A 17,343-nucleotide genomic window follows, 5' to 3' on the forward strand; every position below is an offset into this window, starting at 1 on the left:
AGATCACAGATAGAGTTTATTTGAAAACATTTTCTATATTATAATGCACATCTAGCTTTTTCTGTCAACCTGACAGAACGCAATTTGTTCTAAAACATGAACATGTCATTAATTCACATCAGTGTCTCTTCAGATCCTGAATGATTTGTTATTGCTGTTTCCAGTTAGTTTGTAGTAGTAGTTGGAAGAACTGTTTTTTTTTTTTGTTTTGTTTTTTTATTTTTTTCGTATATGGATAAGTAACTTTATTAAATTGTGGATGATTGGACAGAGCCAGGATTTTTTAGTGCTTAAAAGCTGTCCTGAACATGATCTTGAGTTGTTGTTAAGAGCAACAGATCCTCAGTCGAAACCTGCTGTCAGCTGGATTATGACTCATAGGGTAAACTACATATATGAACTAGTAGTTAAAAGTAACAAGGTGCATTTACTCAAGTATTTAACTTGGTATTTGCACTTAACTTGAGTTTTCCCATTGTATGCTTCTGTGCCCTCTACTTTCACTCTACTACATTTCAGAGGCATATATTGTACTTTTTACTCCACTATATTTATTTGACAGCCACATAGTTTCTTTATCTGGTGCATGTAGGGTGGCTTCCCTAAATACCTTCCTCATATTAGTGAGGGGCTGTGAAGGGTTCTCAGTCTGAACCCAAGCCTGACGGGTCTCTGAAAGCCCGACAGGTCGGATCGGTTTGGGATGAAAATGTCCACTGATTGGTTAGGTCGGGCAGGGCTCAGGCTCTTGGAAAAAAGAAAAACAAAAAACCCCAACTTTTTTGTAATACATAAATAGAAAATATTAAAGAAGTGAGCAATCTGAGCTTAATTAATGTAATTATTATTTATTTAAAATGTAAATCCAAAAAATATAATAGAATTTTAATATTTATTGATTGATTGATTTATTGATTGATTGATAGGTTGATTAATATCATGTCTGGCCTGCAGGCAGGGGGAGAAGGAGAGTCAGACTCGGTGCAGGGTTATCTGTCCTTCCTCCAGGACGAAGCAGGGAGCTTCTTTGGTGGGGAAATACAGTGTGGAGAGTCAGTGATCCAATTAGCTATGCTCCTCTCCTTTTTGGAGAGGAGCATAGCTTGCACCACCACACAGCCGGTGTGTCCCAGTGTCAGAAGCCGAAAATTGTTTTTGGAGGGGTCAGGCTTGGTTGGGCTTGGGCTCAGCATTTTGTGTGATGATCTCAGACGAACAGATTTCAGGCTTCAACTCACTGGCTTGGTTCGGTTCGGGTTGTAATTTTTTGGTTTGTTGAGAACTCAAGGGCTGTGCATTGGCAAAATCTTGCGATACGATATGGATCATGACACAGTGTCGATATAAACTATGATATATTAAGATACTGGTTGTGAGGCGATATAGTGTGATTTTAAACTCTGCCTGTTGCGATGTTTTTACTCTGCCTGTTTCATAGGCCCGTGTCCTTTGTGTGTATGCGAGTGATGTTGTTAAGAGTTGAAAAGAGTAGAAGAGTCAAATGACTGAAGATGGATAACAATACTGGAGGATCTAGCGGCTAGAAGTTAAAACACAACAGAAAATGAAACACTGCCACAAATATTTGCATATGGACTATTAAACAAAAATCGCTAAGTGTTTTTGAGAATTGATACAGTATTAGAAAACATATTATTGTGATACTCAAGTAAATCGATATTTTCTTTCACCTCTATATATAAGTCCATGTGCCATATTTACTTCATGTTGCTGCTGATCTTGGTTTCAGCTCTGCTCATGTTCCCTTTATTTCAAAATAAAATTGCACTGTTATCAAATTAACCTTATTAATAAATTGATTCGCTAACTACATCCATAGAACCAAATTAGTTGCATGAGAACACAATCATTTTAGCCTATAAACTACATGTTAGTCTAGATTAGTTAAGCCTCATTTACAGAGCAAGGTCCTGGGTAGTTATTGTAGCATGAGTGCAATTAACAGGAACCTAAGCTTCATCAACAGAATAACCAAAACATAATCTTCCACACACTGATTTATAGACAAGTGAGCACCTCAGCAATAAATGTTAAGCATCAAATACTATTCCATAGTCTGTTTCAGTTGCTAACAAGTTTGCTCCCTCCTCGCTGTGTCATCTTCATATCTTTTATGTCCATCTCCCCCCTTGCTCTATTCCTCCCTCATGTCATCTCCCTCCTCTCTCTTGATTCGTTTCACCTCCCCTCCTACAGGGATTTTGATGCCAGTCTGTATCTGTGTGAGGAGGCCTTTGGCCTGCTGCCCCTCGACACACTGGAGCGCCTGGCTGGTACCCTGCTGCTATACCCATACATCCTCTCGCTGCTGCTGCTCAGTGGCATGTTGGCAGTGGCTGCACTGCAGAACCTGAGGTAGGTGATGGCTGGAGAAGCAGAAGGTGTCCTTGTGCAACTCTTGAAACTCACTGATGTCACATGAAAAGAAGCATTTGGCAGCTCTACTTTTGGGGGTGGTGGTGGTGGTGGTGGGGGAGGGGGGGGGGGGGGGGGGGTGCATGGCAATATACCCGTAATGTTTAAATGAATCAGATAGTTGAAAGTAGAATTTCCAAGTTTTCTCTTACTCTTCCACTCTATTGATGTAAATTATCAGGTGGCAGTTGAGCAATCTCCTCCATCTGTCCTGTTTGTTTCTCTGTGAACAACATAGACTGAAAGCTAATGACCACTTTGGTCTGAAGTTTGTAAGTATGGGCATTTACCCTTCAAACAGAAAGCAACCTATTGATTTTGGTGACCCTATGACTTTTCTGTTATAGCACAACAATCAGACCAAACAATGGCTACAACAACAGTACAATGTTGACCTCAAGTAATAGCTAACCAGATTGGTATAAGGCTTCAATGAAGGTCTGCACTCTATTGCACCAAAATATTTTAAATCAGACTACTTGTATGCAGAAGTGGAAAAGCACCTTTCAGCTCATACTGTTTTGGTCTCACCCTTATTATCAGTGTAATTTCCTGATGCAGTAGACAGTGAAAAAGATTTGATAGAAGATAGCAACTACCTGCTGGACATAGTGGTGCATTTATCAGCCAAAGAGCAAAAGATAATTCCCTCAGGAGTTGGTGTAGACCAAAACATAGCTAATAGGATAGTAAACATTGGCCTTACCTTCATCAGGTGGACAAATGCAATGATAAAAATACTGTTAAGTTTGCTCCATGTCTGTGGTGTAACTAAATGCTAACAAGTTTGTCATATCCACCTTAAAGTTATTAATATGTATATGTATGCAAGTTTAACATATTCTAGGGTTGAAATGTTATTTTGAGAATACTGTGGTAACATAACCATTTCCCTTTAACCGACTTTGACACAGTGACAATAGATGTTAGTATAAAAAAAGGAAAAAAAATGGAATTAATGAACTAACATGCAAATTGTTCAAATAAATTAAATCACACCAAGTTGTTTTCTATAGTAAATCCATCCTGTGGTTGATGTGGACCAGCTTCAATAGTAAAGTGGTTAGGAACCCCTAAACTGATAACACAATGTTGACACATTAAGTCATGGACCCCCATTTCATTAGATTTCCATTCAGGGATCTCCACCTGAAAAGATTTTGGTCGTTAGATATGATTAAGATCAGAATTCTGTAGTTGTCATCTACAGTTAAGGAAAAACCAAGAAGGAAGAGAACCATTACCAAAATAGTCACTTTTATGACTCTTTCTCACACTGGGCTCAGTTCTAGTGTGAACTGAATAGCACGTGTTTTTGAACTGCTAAAGGTATTTGACTAAAAATACAAACTCTGTCCAAGGTTTTACAGAAGCGACTCAATCCAGACCCAGTCCTGGCAGTTTTTAAATGAAAGCAGCTAATTTTGTTGAACTTGAAACAGTAAAAACCACCAGTCCACTGAGCTTTGCTGAAAGATGCGATGAAACACACACACTATTAGAATTAGAAAAAATAAATTTTCACTTGGAGCAAAGGTTGATATACTCTATTACATATGGCAACCTTTTATGGACCATTCAATAAGATTAACCCATAAACGGTGTTATCTACAGCGCAGTCTCTGACATCCCCTTTATGTTTGTTGGTATAGTTTTTTTATCGTAAGTCAGAAACCCAGTGGTAGTCACTTGTGTCTCTGCTGCATATCACTGCAGATTTAGTAATAGCATTATTGCTTCATGCTCTGGAAAACAGAATATTCTACCAGCTGCCTTTCAAAGCTTCATTTGCCTGTGGTGCAAGGTGAGGGGCCGCATTGAACTAATCACATTAGCATATCAACTCGCCCTCTGCTGTTGGAGGGCTAGAATACTAACCTCATGGAACAAAGGGCTATTTGCCAATTCAGGAATTAATTTAATCCAGTTTACCCCACCTCACGTAGAAGGAAGAGACAGATTGGATTTGTATTCAAATTGAAGCCAGAGTCCGTCTGATTCAGTATGGGAGGCCAAATTGTGGGAGTGACATCATTGCCCTCGGGCCTTTTTTCTGTTTGTCTGCTTGCTGACTCCTGCAGACACAAACGGTCGTGGGTGTGCATTATTGCGTGTCTCCTTGTGCGCAAACAGCTAATGAAATCTGAATAACAGCTACTGAAATCTGAATAATCTGTATAATATCAATTCCACCCACCTACCCTTCTGCCTCTCTTCTCAAGCGTCTGGCTGTAATGTTTTATGTATCACTGTTGTCTTTTGTCTCGCTGCCTTTTTCGTTTCTCAGCAGACCTAAAGGAGGTTCAGCTGAGGAGAGGAAAGGAGCCGGAGAGGGGCGAGTGGTGGCTCTCCGTCCAGATGTGGCCTATAATCTGTTGCATACACTGTTCTATGGCCTCCTGGCTTTCAGCACTATGAGGTGAGCTCATGATCATGTAGTTGCAGGATCATTTACAAGCAGATATCTGGATTGACACACATTCTGTAGTAGTCACATTGGATTAATTCCCAGACAGGGACTCTTGAAATGTACTTTTCTACTTGACGGCTTGATTCTTGATTGTGCATGCTCATGAGCAGATGCGGGAATCCTGGAAAGTGCCTCTCAAAAGCTTTTCACCAAGTGTCTGAGTGGTCCACTTTAGCCTTGATCAGCCCTCCATGCCAAGCACCATCCCATAGTGGCTTATGTCTGAAGCCTCTTTCACACATACTGCATCTCTGAACTTATCTAGACATTACCTGGAGCAACTGTATGCAAGTGTCCAAATCAGATGGACCACGCATTAAACAGACTTTACCCTGCTAGCTTGCTCGTACAAAGTCTGTGAAATGTGTCACTGAGCCCCTGTGTGAAGAGAGCACGGTCGATAGAATTAAAAGTGAGCCAGCAGATGCATGGATGACCATGCCACTGCCTCAAAACTCAAAGAAAACAAACATCCAAGGGTGAAGAAAGGGTCATTTACACTATGACGCCAACAAAAATGTCAAACTGAAGAGGTGACAAGATGTCGGTAAAAGCCGACTGAAAGCTGAAATTGTCAAATTCAAAGAACGCCAAGAGACTTGGTTGTTTATGACCACATTACAAACCAGCTACTTAAAATCACTGCAATTTCCACATAATACTTTTTGTGTCATGTCCTGCCTCCTGCATTCCTCACCAAAACCAAACTGAGTATGTTTAGTTGGTTGGAATGCTTTTGACACTGACAATCTCCCATTGCGTGCCACAAGTTCATATGAGAAAAGGCTTTGATAGTGTCATCACACAGCAGGAACAGAAAGAACTGATACAGTTGGACCACTGACAACTGTATGAGTGACACCCTGAAACTTCAGACTCGCATGCGTCAGTGCTTGTAGTAATGTGCACCACTCAAGACAGCACAAGAACATAACTGACCACTGACTAAGCCTCATCCCTCTTGGTTACTGTTGCTACATCTATCAAGATTACACATGCAGTTCACAATAATGGTGGCAGATTTATGATAAATAGTAATAGTAGTAATTTTTTAAAATAATTGGTCCTTGATTTCAGGCTAACTTAAGATAGTATCTAAGTTCTACTGGGATGGTTGATTTTGTAGGTTAAATGTCACAAGCAGATTTTATCAGCTGTAGGTAGTTTAAAAGATAACATTAGCTCCCATAGTCAGTTGTCTCTGGTTGACTCGATAAGAAGTGAAACGGGTCTTATGGTAGATGTGCACTTGATGGCTACATGTATCATGCTAGAAGACTGAGGCTAAAGAATAGAAGGCTTTTAAGTTCTGGTAATTTAAGTATCATAAGGAAAACTGTAAGATCAGACTCCTTTTGCTCTAACATAACACAGTCTGAGCTTAGCTTACAGACCTGTCCTTTTTTAACAGTATCTTTTCACTTTTAACAAAAGTGTGTTTTAGAATGCGAACTAATCAATGTATTTGGCAAATGTAAGTCTATCATAGGTTATGTTGGCTGTGGCTTCACCTTGACTTTGGAAGTAGCGTTGTGTTACCACAGCACAGGTTCAAAAGATGAAGATAGTTAGAAGCTAAAGCCGAACTGTAGGCTACAGATGACAGTGTAAAAGTGAACCTCAAGACAGAAGACAATAGATATAAAGGGAAACTTTGCTAATATTGAACCAGCTGTATGGCATCACAGTGTGTGCAGATAAATGGTGTTTGGCTTCCCTCCTGTGCCACCTGGACCTACACTGCCAGACAGGCAGGAAGCTCCTGGGGAAGCCAAACACCACTCCTCTGCACACACTGTGATGACACACAGCTGGTTCAATATTAGCAAAGTTTCCCTGCCTCCCCTCACTGGTCCCTGTAGAGCAGGTTAGGTCTTAATTCAGTGTTACAATCGTTAAAAAGCAGAAGTAGCATGTGTATACAGTCAGTAGGCTATAGCTTCACTAGCTAGCTATCTAGGTAACCCTACACTTTTCAAGATTTGATTTTGGATTTGTAATGGGGAAGAAATGTTCATCTCCTTCTAACCTCTCTAGTTAAGGAATGTCATTAATACACACGCCCCAGGGACAACCAGGTTGAAAATGAAGAAAATTTGAAATGACTGCATGAGAGTCTATAGAGCACTGCTGTGTTGTTGTCGGACCCTGGTCTGAGCTGGCCCGATGTTTCGCTATGATTGGTCAGTCTGCATCCAGGGGCGGAAGTTAGCGAAGTTATAATGGCTGATGAGAACATTTTTGAAATAAAGGGGATAACACAAACACACTGCCACAAACTAAACAAAACTGGGCAACTAGTCTGTTGATATAAATGTTAATGTATTTAACCAAAACGAAAGCACCAACAATCTAATATCCAAAGAAATTATGAGTCCCATTCCCCATGATGTGGTGGCCACTTGGTACATTCTAACCCACTACTTGTATTTAAGAGCTCTGCTTTAGTGAGCACATCTTTTCTCCAGACTGAGAATATATTCCTCGAGCAGCAGCAACCAACAGCAGCACCCTCAACACTGGTAACTCAAGAAAATTGAAAGTAGAATGACTTGTGGGCAAACGTATTTAAAGACAAAGCATGGCTGTACAGACCTAAGGTAAATGCATGCACTTGGTTTTAGAAAGGCTGGAAAAAGATGCCCTCCTCCAGCTGCTTACTACAGCCCCATGCATGTGGAGGAATCCAAAGGTTGATGGGCCTGCTGTGCCTAGTTACAGTTACTTGGTGGGGGGAGGGGTTTGGCAAGCAGTCAACGAAACTTCTGGACTGTATGTAAGCACCCTTATGAGATCATTTATAAACCTACACACGAAATTGGGCTGGGAGAACGCTGAGGCCACTTCACATGCCAAGTTGGAAAGTCAAAATTAAATTGCTGTTTATTTAACTTTAATCAGAGGCAGAAAAAAGTACACATGGCACTGTCTACTGTAGAATACTTCACCCTGTGTATTGCTTTTTTTCCCGACAATTAGCCCCATTAGCCTTCCCTCTCATATTCCTCTCCTGCTTTATGTTGCTTCTCTCTCTTGTTGGCACACACAAACACCACGGCCTGTTTCTGTGGTTCACCTAACTGCATCATCCATTGGCAGGTTCCCTCTGTGGAACAGCACCACCGCTGGGGCTCCAGTTATAGACGCCAGACTCTGGCTGTGGGGTGAGAGCTCTGACACCACTGCTGGCACTGAGGCTTTACCACTGAACAGAAACATCTTTCTTGCGGCCGACTTTCATATCCAGCCTCTTTTTTTATTTTTTAATGCCCAAAATGTTTCATCTCCCTGAGCTGGCAGCTTTTACTGCTACTGTGACATGCTGGCTCCTGACAAATTTGCTCTTGTTGGTCACACCAGAACTATGACCACCAAACAATCTCAGCTGACTGGCCTCAACCTCTGCAACAGCTGCCTCAATTTTCCACTCAGTGCAGGCTTTCTGTTTGATGTACAGCCTGTTTCTTACCTCAGAATGTTATTTTTTGTTATTAAACATTAATCATTCATTATTAAACATTTTTTTAGTGTTTTGATATTGTCCAGTTCGGTTGTCATGCATTTGCACGTGTTTATGTTGACCTCTAGTGGTTCAACCTCTTGCTGGAGTGAAGTAAAGGTATACTCCAGGACTCATTAGCATCATTGTTGGATGTGGTTATAAGTGCAACAAAGCACATTTTGGACCACACCCAACCCAGCGTTAGTCGTTGAACGTGGTCAAAGGTACGGTTGGGATAAAAATATTGACATAGGAATGTATCGTAATACTTTCTCTTCTGATATATCATTGGTACACTGGTGCCAAATATTGATATCTTCACAAGAACATGCAGGCGCTCTAAATGGAGTCTTCTGCCAGTTTGACTTACCAGAGTCATGACTTCAAGACTCCTTGTGGTACTACTTATCAAACAAATGGGGGTAAAGTTGACATGCGTTGAAGAAGAAACTCGCAGGAGGAAAATGGCGGACAGTGCAAACAGCAGTGGAAAACAAATCAGAGAGGCATCGTCATCTTTCAAAATTTAAGACTGGGCCCACTTGGGCTTTTACAACACAGATGGGACAAACAAAATCAGTGAAGTCCACAGGATATGCAAGAACTGTCTTGTGAAAGTAAATTACATGGGCAAAACAACAAATATGCGTAGCTACCTGATTCATCTTCGTTGTGATCTCATTATGGAGAAAATAGTTAACGCTGCCTGAACTGTACCTCAGCCCACAATGAATATAGCGTTAAGAGCAAAGCTTCCTTTTTCGTCCTTTAAACAGTATATCATCAGAACAGTTGTAGGGATATTTTTTCTTCATCTTCAGTTACACAGACATCATGATGCATTGTAAATGGTTGTCTTGCAATATATCAAGTATCACAGAATCGCTGAATCGTGATAGCACACAGCAAAATATAGTATAGTGAGTTGCGCGAAACTGTCTTGAAGCTTTTCCCCAGAGACCATAGCAAACACTGTTCTTTAACCCAGTGTTAAGTCACTCTTAAAATGTGTGAACTCATTAATATCTGTAGTCAGAATGGGTATTTTCAGTAGTCAGGCTAATGAGTCACTCATTAGTAGTTTTTTTTTAGACCCTATTTCTGGGGATGATGTTGCTCACTGAATAACGGTCAGTCAATTCCGTTATGCAACTATTATCATGAATGTTGTTACAGAATTTTTTTTTTTATTTTTTGCAAAGCCTTGTGGTTGAAAGTACAGGATTCACGGGCTGTCGATGGCTTAGTGGTAGAGCAGGCGCCGCATGTACAAGGCTGTTGCCGCAGCGGCCCAGGTTTGACTCCAGCCTGTGGCCCTTTGCTGCATGTCACTCCCTCTCTCTCTCTCTCTCTCTCCCCCTTTCACACTTGTCTGTCCTATCAAATAAAGGCTAAAAATGCCCCAAAAAATATCTTTAAAAAAAAAAAAAGAAAGTACGGGATACAAACATTACAAGTAATTTTGGCTGAAACTATTTCAATGACATCATGAATTATAAATAGAAAAATGCATGCAGATGGCTGGTTTTGTAGGTGTGGAGGCCTCTGCTGGTGTTTATCACGACCATATTATGTTATAGCCTGTACTGGTACAGCTACAGTAACAATTTTGCGCAATGCTTCATTATTAGCTGTACAGGGTTACACAACTGTGTGCCGTGCAGTTTTTTCCATTTCATGTCTATAATTTTAAGCACTGCAACCCTCCCAGGCCTGATTCCCAGCTTTAATGTGTAATTGTCAAATGGTATTTGTTGCCAGCATCATCAGTACATTCCTTGGTTGAGCACATTTCAAGCTGCACACACAGGCTGCCATGCTTGACATCCATGATTCATTATTGCGAAAGTATAATTGCCTTTTAACTTTAGGCTCTTTGTGACGACTGTCAAGAAAAGCAAAGAGATTACAGTTGGAATCATCACTTCTTTTTCCAGTATTAAAAGAAACCTGCAATTATTCAGTCAAAGAGAAAAAGGGAATATTCTCGTATTTGGTTTACTCATAGCAACATGGTGATGCAGGTTTACAAAGGTTCACATAAGTAGCACATTGTGTTCTTGTGGTAATTGGAGTATATGTGGTGGGCAGGATTTTAAATGGTATTTTTAATGCCGTACATTTTTTATGTATAGTTCACACATTGCACTCCTGTTACAGTCACAAATTAAAGTACCGATTGAATTCACACAAAAGGAGACAAATCTGAAAGCTCTTAATTCAGCAGCAGCCAGGTAGTGCAGAAACTGACACATTTGATTTCAGCACTTTCTCTAAAATGCTGATGAAGAGCGAAAGGCCAAAAGTGCAGAGAGCCATTCGTTTCTGTCAGACAGCTCCTTTGCATTAAAAAGTACCAAGATTTATTTCCGTGAGGCTGCACTTCTTTATGCCTCCTCTCTCTCGCACGGCTCCATCTCTGTACCTGTCAACAATTTTTCAGCTCATTTCATTCCCTCAGTCTTCTCTGTCTTTTAATCTTTTTCTCATTTGTTTAGAACACATATTTATGTGCTTTGAAGCAGAACTTAAGTAATTATGCTGTGTTTTATACACCAAATTAAGTTTAACCACATTGGAACTGTTTCACTAAGTCATCCGCTCAGCTAAAGACAGTTTGGTTGTTCTGTTTGACTTTAATGTTCTTTACAGGCTTGAGGGAACATCCTTAAGTCCAAGCATCGTTATTAAAGAGCAGCATTTTCACCTGCTGTATAATCAATCTGTCCTTTTATCATCAACAATGATACAGGCACACACACACACACACACACACACACACACACACACACACACACACACACCCATCATAAGATACACACTGGAATAACATTAATTTGCTACTTTACTTGCACAGAAAGTTTATAGTAAGTGGAAATTTAACCAGGTGAGACATTTAAAAAAATCTTTAAGACCCAACGTTGCTTGATATTGTCTCTGTCACCCACTATTTACCCAGGATGAAATATATATGGACTGGCCATATGTGTGCAGTTGCGGCCTATGGTGTGTGTGGGAAGGAACTGTGGACTCTGCTTCTCAACACTCTCAGCTGCAACACTAAAGTTCTGGTAAGAGCTCCCAACAGCTGCACTTCCAGCTCCAAACATCTACTCCACTATTTTCTTTTTCTTTGACATGAAAAGATTGATATTTGACTTCAAAAACGATGTTCACTCTACAGGATAGTAGTTTTTTTTAATAACACACATTTACTTTTAAAGCTGCACTAATCAGTATTCGTATGCCTCCGCACCAGTGACAGCATTAAGTTTTCAGGTTGTCTGTCCGTCTGTCCGTCCCATCCTTGTAAATGCGATGTATCAAGAATGCCTTGAGGGCATTTCTTCAATTGTGGCACACTTAGACTCAATGATGAATTGATAAGATTTTGGTGGTGAAGGTCAAAGTCCCTGTGACCTCATGTCCGTCTCATTCTTGGGAGCACAATATCTCAACAAGGCCTGGAGGGAATTTCCTCAGATTTGGCACAAACTTTCACTTGTGCTCAATGATGAATTGAGTAGAATTCATGGCCAAAGGTTAAGGTCACTGTGACCTGACAAAACATGATTTTGGCCATAACTCAAGAGTTTGTACACCAATTATAATAAAACGTCATACAAATGTCTGATAGAATAAAATGATAAGGCAATGACATTTTATATTCAAAAGGTTCAAGGGTCAACTTCACTGTGACATTGTGATTTTTCTGCAAAAACACTTATCCGTCTATTATTTCATGTCATAACCCAGGAACAGAAGGGGAGACATTTGGTCAGATACTGATTTGGTGACACTAATCTTAGGTGCCTACCTTTTCAACCACCAGTTCAACCACAGCCCCATGCTGCTGACAACTGGGTAGCCATACTGAAACATTTATTGTTCAAGTACACTTTATACAAATGTTTTTGAGCAGCTGGAAATTGATTTTTTTGTTCTTTCTCAGTTTGTTAACCAGATTCCATCTGGTCCCATCTGGATTGGATTGAGCAGCCTTCCAGTCAGAGACCAGCTTTTCTAAGCCTCATTTCAGACACATTTCAAGTTTTGGCCAACTATGTCTTAGTCTCCATGATACAGTGGAAGCATCTGTTACTGAAGAGAATGAAATGATAACTAGGGCTGGGTATCATCTGTTTCAATATGAACACAATGTCTGTGTCTGTGTTTCAGTATCAGTACTGTTTTTTAAGAACCTTAGTTTCAGGAATGTACACATTTAGCTACAGGACCTTGCTTTCATTTTAAAGAAAATATACCAAACACGTTTTAGCAGGAGTAGCTAACACAGTACCCCTGAGTGCCTGGTCGCCCACAGGGAGCCACTGAGGTGCCCTCAGGTCATGTTATAAAAATAACTGCGTTCAAGCCAGCCATCAATTGCATCTCTTTGGTCAAACCACATGGCGCTACAATGGTAGTGCACCCATATACTGAAATTTATGGGAAATGCATTCCAGCGGCTTAGATCAAGGATTGCGTCTAGATGGTAACCTCAGACTCGTGAAAACTCCAAGTGACTGTTCCAAGGGATCATTTGAACCTATACCATGATGTTTCCCTAAAACGAGCCCTAACCAAGGGCTTTTTGTGCCTAAACCTGTCCAGACCTTAACCACAGCACTGTCACACCATGAAACAGTAAGGTAAAATTTTTTCGTAGCGGCTTATGAGAGTGTCCTGACCTGAACTATTGAAGGTCCATGCCTAACCCAAGCCATCTTTGCACATGTGTAGAACTAATCTGGTTTCTGATACAGATCAGAAGAGCTTCTGATGGACTTTGTAAAGTTAGTGGAAAGATGTCTGACTAGGTCCTTTTTTTTAAATTGAGGTGTTAACAAAGGGTATCTACAAAATACATATATGGAAATAAGAATAATTGGATAATATTTATAAAAAGTATAACACGTTGTTAAACATAAGTTGAAAAGAAAATACCTCTGAATTGTGAGAGAAATGTCTTTGTTCTTTCATCTTCGCACTGCTGGAAAAAATGTATACATACATTTGAGTGCAGGACATCTCTGACTATATACAAACACAAAGTCAAGCATTTTTATAGTATCAGTTTAGAGATATTCTAAAGTACTGTATATGTCTTGTATTTGTTCCAGGGACACATGATATGGGATTTTTTGATGATGCCAATATATAACAAATTATTTGGCTGATAACCGGCTAATTTTAGTCATCAGGTGTCATCTGCAGTGGAATTAACATCATATTATGCATGCATACTGTGTTCTTGATGGCCCACCAGCAGATGGAGAAATGAAATACAATGCTTTTCAATAAACATAATATTCAGTCATTGTGCAAAATAAGAAAGAGCATGTTGGCCAAATCATTTTAAGGTCATCATCAGCAGATACCAGTGACATGCTGATATTAATGGGCATCCCTAATTTGTACCTTGAAATAGATACATTTCTAAATACTTCAAATTTGTAAAACTTTTGCAAATGTGACTAATACGATCCTGTTTGACTTTCAAATTACAGATAAATTAACAGGTTAATCATTAAATTTGCATGTGTGTGTGTGTGTGTGTGTGTGTGTGTGTGTGTGTGTTTTCCTATGATCACTTGGTAAAATATTATTAATAATTATTGTGAGGAACCATTAACAGTAATCAGTAAACATAGATATTATCCTAATATATATGGCCTATTAAATACTCAATATTCATTATTGAAAAGTAAACTGAGCAAATATTTTTGGGAAGATTATATTAAAAAAGCAGCCCTCCATATTACTATCTACTCTTCAGGTAAATCTCAGTCGTTAAAAAGGTTGGGGACCCCTATGTTAGAGTATCAGTGAGTAAACAGAAGCAGCCTTGTGAGAACATTTCCTAGATTAAATGCTGTCTAAAATATGTTATTGTTTAGATTAGGAAATATCTGAACAGAAATTAAGTAAACATGACTAAGAATCTGAGCAAACATTCAGCGCCAACTTCTGATACCTGACAGTTTTTATAGTCAATACTGACATGTTGGTTGGTGCTCAGAAAGTACTTAGGTTTGATACCCAGTACTAGTGTCAACCAACATTCTGTCCACCACCTCTAACTTTGACAGCACCATTGTGAGACGCTATCAGAAAATATCTCATTCACCTCTTTCCTGTGATTCGCTGGTGTGACATGAAGGTGAACGGTTACACTTCCTGATGACCAGCTGCATTTGAATCCTCAGCCTCTGCTCTGGCCTGGTGATAACATTGCCAGTGAGGCCACTAGGTGTCAGTGTGGTCATAACATGACAACAGCATGGATCAGATAGGAAACGATCCGTGTGAGCAGTGTTGCTCTGTCTGTCGGTTATCTCTGTGTTATCTCATTCTGTGCTCGTCTTCATTTTGAGGTGTATCTCTGTCTGACTCTCTCACTTTCTCGATTAGATTCTCTCATTTCATTATAGCTGTTTTTTGTCTCTCATTTTGCAGTTAAGGCTCGTCAGATATGCAGTTCCACTGTTGATGATCACTTGCCTGTATTACAAGGTATGCCATCTTCTCTGTGGGTTATGTTCATCGTTGTATTGTTGGTCTCATTACAGAGCCGTTTGTAAAAAACTGTGGGCAACGATATGAGAAAAGGAAAATACCTGAAATGGAAGTTGTGGAAGAAAATGATAACAAGCAATTGGGTGATAACAAATAATTTATTTTGTCATTCAAAGAGTGAAAAATACAGTCACACACACACTAATAATAATGTGTTGTTTAAGCTATAGCAGGTTTGATCCTCTGCTTTGTGGCTTTAATGAACGCTAACACAGGGCTTTCCATCACTTGTTTCTGTCTGTTTCCCTCTAGTTCTGGCCTAAGCTGATGGAGGAGTTATCAGAACTGAGGGAGTTTTATGATCCAGACACTGTGGAGCTCATGACCTGGATTAGGTACACACATACACCCACACTCCCAGATCCAGAGCACACATCAAATTGAAGCAAATCTGATTAGCTTGTTTTCGCAGATCAAGTTTCACTTTGCCTGATGTCCTTGATTAGTCTGTGTGTGTGTGTGTGTGTGTGTGTGTGTGTGTGTGTGTGAGAGAGAGAGAGAGAGAGAGCATGCATGCATGTGTGTATACATGTGTATTGGCGCTTGTTTGCGGGGGAGTCTGGCCGATGAGTGATGAGAGCCGATGGGTCTCCATGAATAAGACTCGGGGGTGCTGGAAAGGACCCAGCTGTTGGCAGAGCAGCACCCACCTCAGGGTCTCCGTGGCCGGGCTTTCGATCAAGAGCGTCACCACGTTGGGATCAGAGATGGAGCTGTGATTTGGAATGACTCCGTACTGCAGCTGCAGTGTGTGTGTTTTTGTGTTTGCACATCTGTGTGTCTGGATGTGAGGCATGGGGCTTAGCAGTCTATAGTGCATACCATGTAAGTCTGCAACTACAGTGTCTGGCCAAGGACACATCACATCACGTGCAGTCTGCCCTCCCATTTTTCCCGTCACTTATCTCTGTTGTACTTCATTCAGGCGAGCACAGTAAAGTGAGTTGAACCTGAATTGTTGGATGATCTGATTAAGGTAACGGGCTTCAGCCAAGCTGGTTTTAGCACCCTCCGCCTGACCTGTGTTGAACATGTGTCAACATAAGTGAATAGGCCTAAACTTAAAGGCCAACTTACAGTTATCAAGTAGGCCATTCATGTCTGATGGCAAAGATCATTCCAAATGATATATTCCTCCCAGCATGTACAACCACCTGTTATTATGTGATCAGGTTTCGCACTTGATGGTAGCTCCATTTGCTTAAAGAACAGTAGATGGGGTATAAACTTCAGTTAGATAATAAGATGATTAAGCATAGAATATTTCATAAAATCTACTGCTCCCTAAAGTCAAACACAAACTTCCATGCAGATTTTTTTTGTCTGTTTCTTTGTTGTTTTGACATGACTTATATTTGATATTTTAATACAAGTTATAATATAAAAATACATATTTTATTTTCTTATCTGTTTGTTACTTTTAAATACAAAAATATATGAAATATTATTAACAAAAAAAGACTCTAACCCAACTTGCTATGGGATCACTCAAGCTGCGATACGCAACTTAGAACAAATGTGGGCCAGGGGCATAAAGTTGGGTGGTCAGTGGCCCCTGCCTTACTTCCTACCCTCATATGTCTGACCCCCTTACTTGAACCACACCCATCTTCAAACTTTAGACATAAAAGCTACTGGCAAAATACTCAAAACTACTTTTGTGGTAGTTCCTGCTACAATAGTCACTGTCACCTGGACCACATTCACCATGATAACATACACACAGACTCACAAGGTAAAAACAGTACCAGCCGTCGCAACATTGTTGCAGCTGGTAAAATCTATTGCAGTATATATAAAAGGCCTATTTAATATGTAGGTAAAAATGCCAGAAAATTTTCTGTAAAAAGTTTGGATTGTTAGCATCAGTGAAAAAAAGGATCTTCCAATATCATGCTGTGGTGTTAAAGGGAGATTCACATTTATTAATATGTACCTCACATACTTGCATGTTTGTGCATCTGTGCAGTTTGCTGTGTATGCAAGTACTGTACTCAATGAGCACAACCTGCTCTGTGCTGCATACATAAGTGAATGCTTAGGTTGCACAGGTTTATGTATATGTAGTTTTAAATTGGAAGCTTTCTGTGAATGCTTGCCTTTATGCATTTAGAGTACTCAGTCCTACACACAGACGCTTTCTTGTCCCACCCAAAAACAGACACAGGGATTTTCCGCAGCTCATACAAATGGTTTGTACTGTTTCTGATCGATGGATTTTTGAACTGAAGTGAATATCTCAAACTTTTTTGGGGAAAAAATCCTCTAAGTGTCACTGTTTCCATGTTTTTCCTAATGTTCTTCTTGTCAGAATTGAATGTCTCTTTAGACAAAGTTTTGATGATTGGCCAAAACT

At 40.0% G+C, this 17,343-nt stretch overlaps 1 protein-coding gene across 4 annotated transcripts in view; it reads left to right on the forward strand.

The window, feature by feature from the left end:
• The window catches only part of dpy19l3 (dpy-19 like C-mannosyltransferase 3), a 111,409-nt gene that overhangs the window by 47,496 nt on the left and 46,570 nt on the right, over positions 1-17,343 (forward strand). For 3 of the 4 annotated variants that reach the window (XM_049602624.1, XM_049602625.1, XM_049602615.1), the window contains 5 exons: positions 2,218-2,376; positions 4,724-4,855; positions 11,368-11,479; positions 14,868-14,924; positions 15,240-15,322. In XM_049602624.1, coding sequence (XP_049458581.1) covers positions 2,218-2,376; positions 4,724-4,855; positions 11,368-11,479; positions 14,868-14,924; positions 15,240-15,322 — 543 coding nt within the window. The remainder of the gene's footprint in view (positions 1-2,217; positions 2,377-4,723; positions 4,856-11,367; positions 11,480-14,867; positions 14,925-15,239; positions 15,323-17,343) is intronic. The other variant, XM_049602623.1, reaches the window with a different exon arrangement.

This window comes from Epinephelus fuscoguttatus, linkage group LG2 (assembly GCF_011397635.1).
Source record: "Epinephelus fuscoguttatus linkage group LG2, E.fuscoguttatus.final_Chr_v1".
In the NCBI taxonomy this organism is placed as follows: domain Eukaryota; kingdom Metazoa; phylum Chordata; class Actinopteri; order Perciformes; family Serranidae; genus Epinephelus; species Epinephelus fuscoguttatus.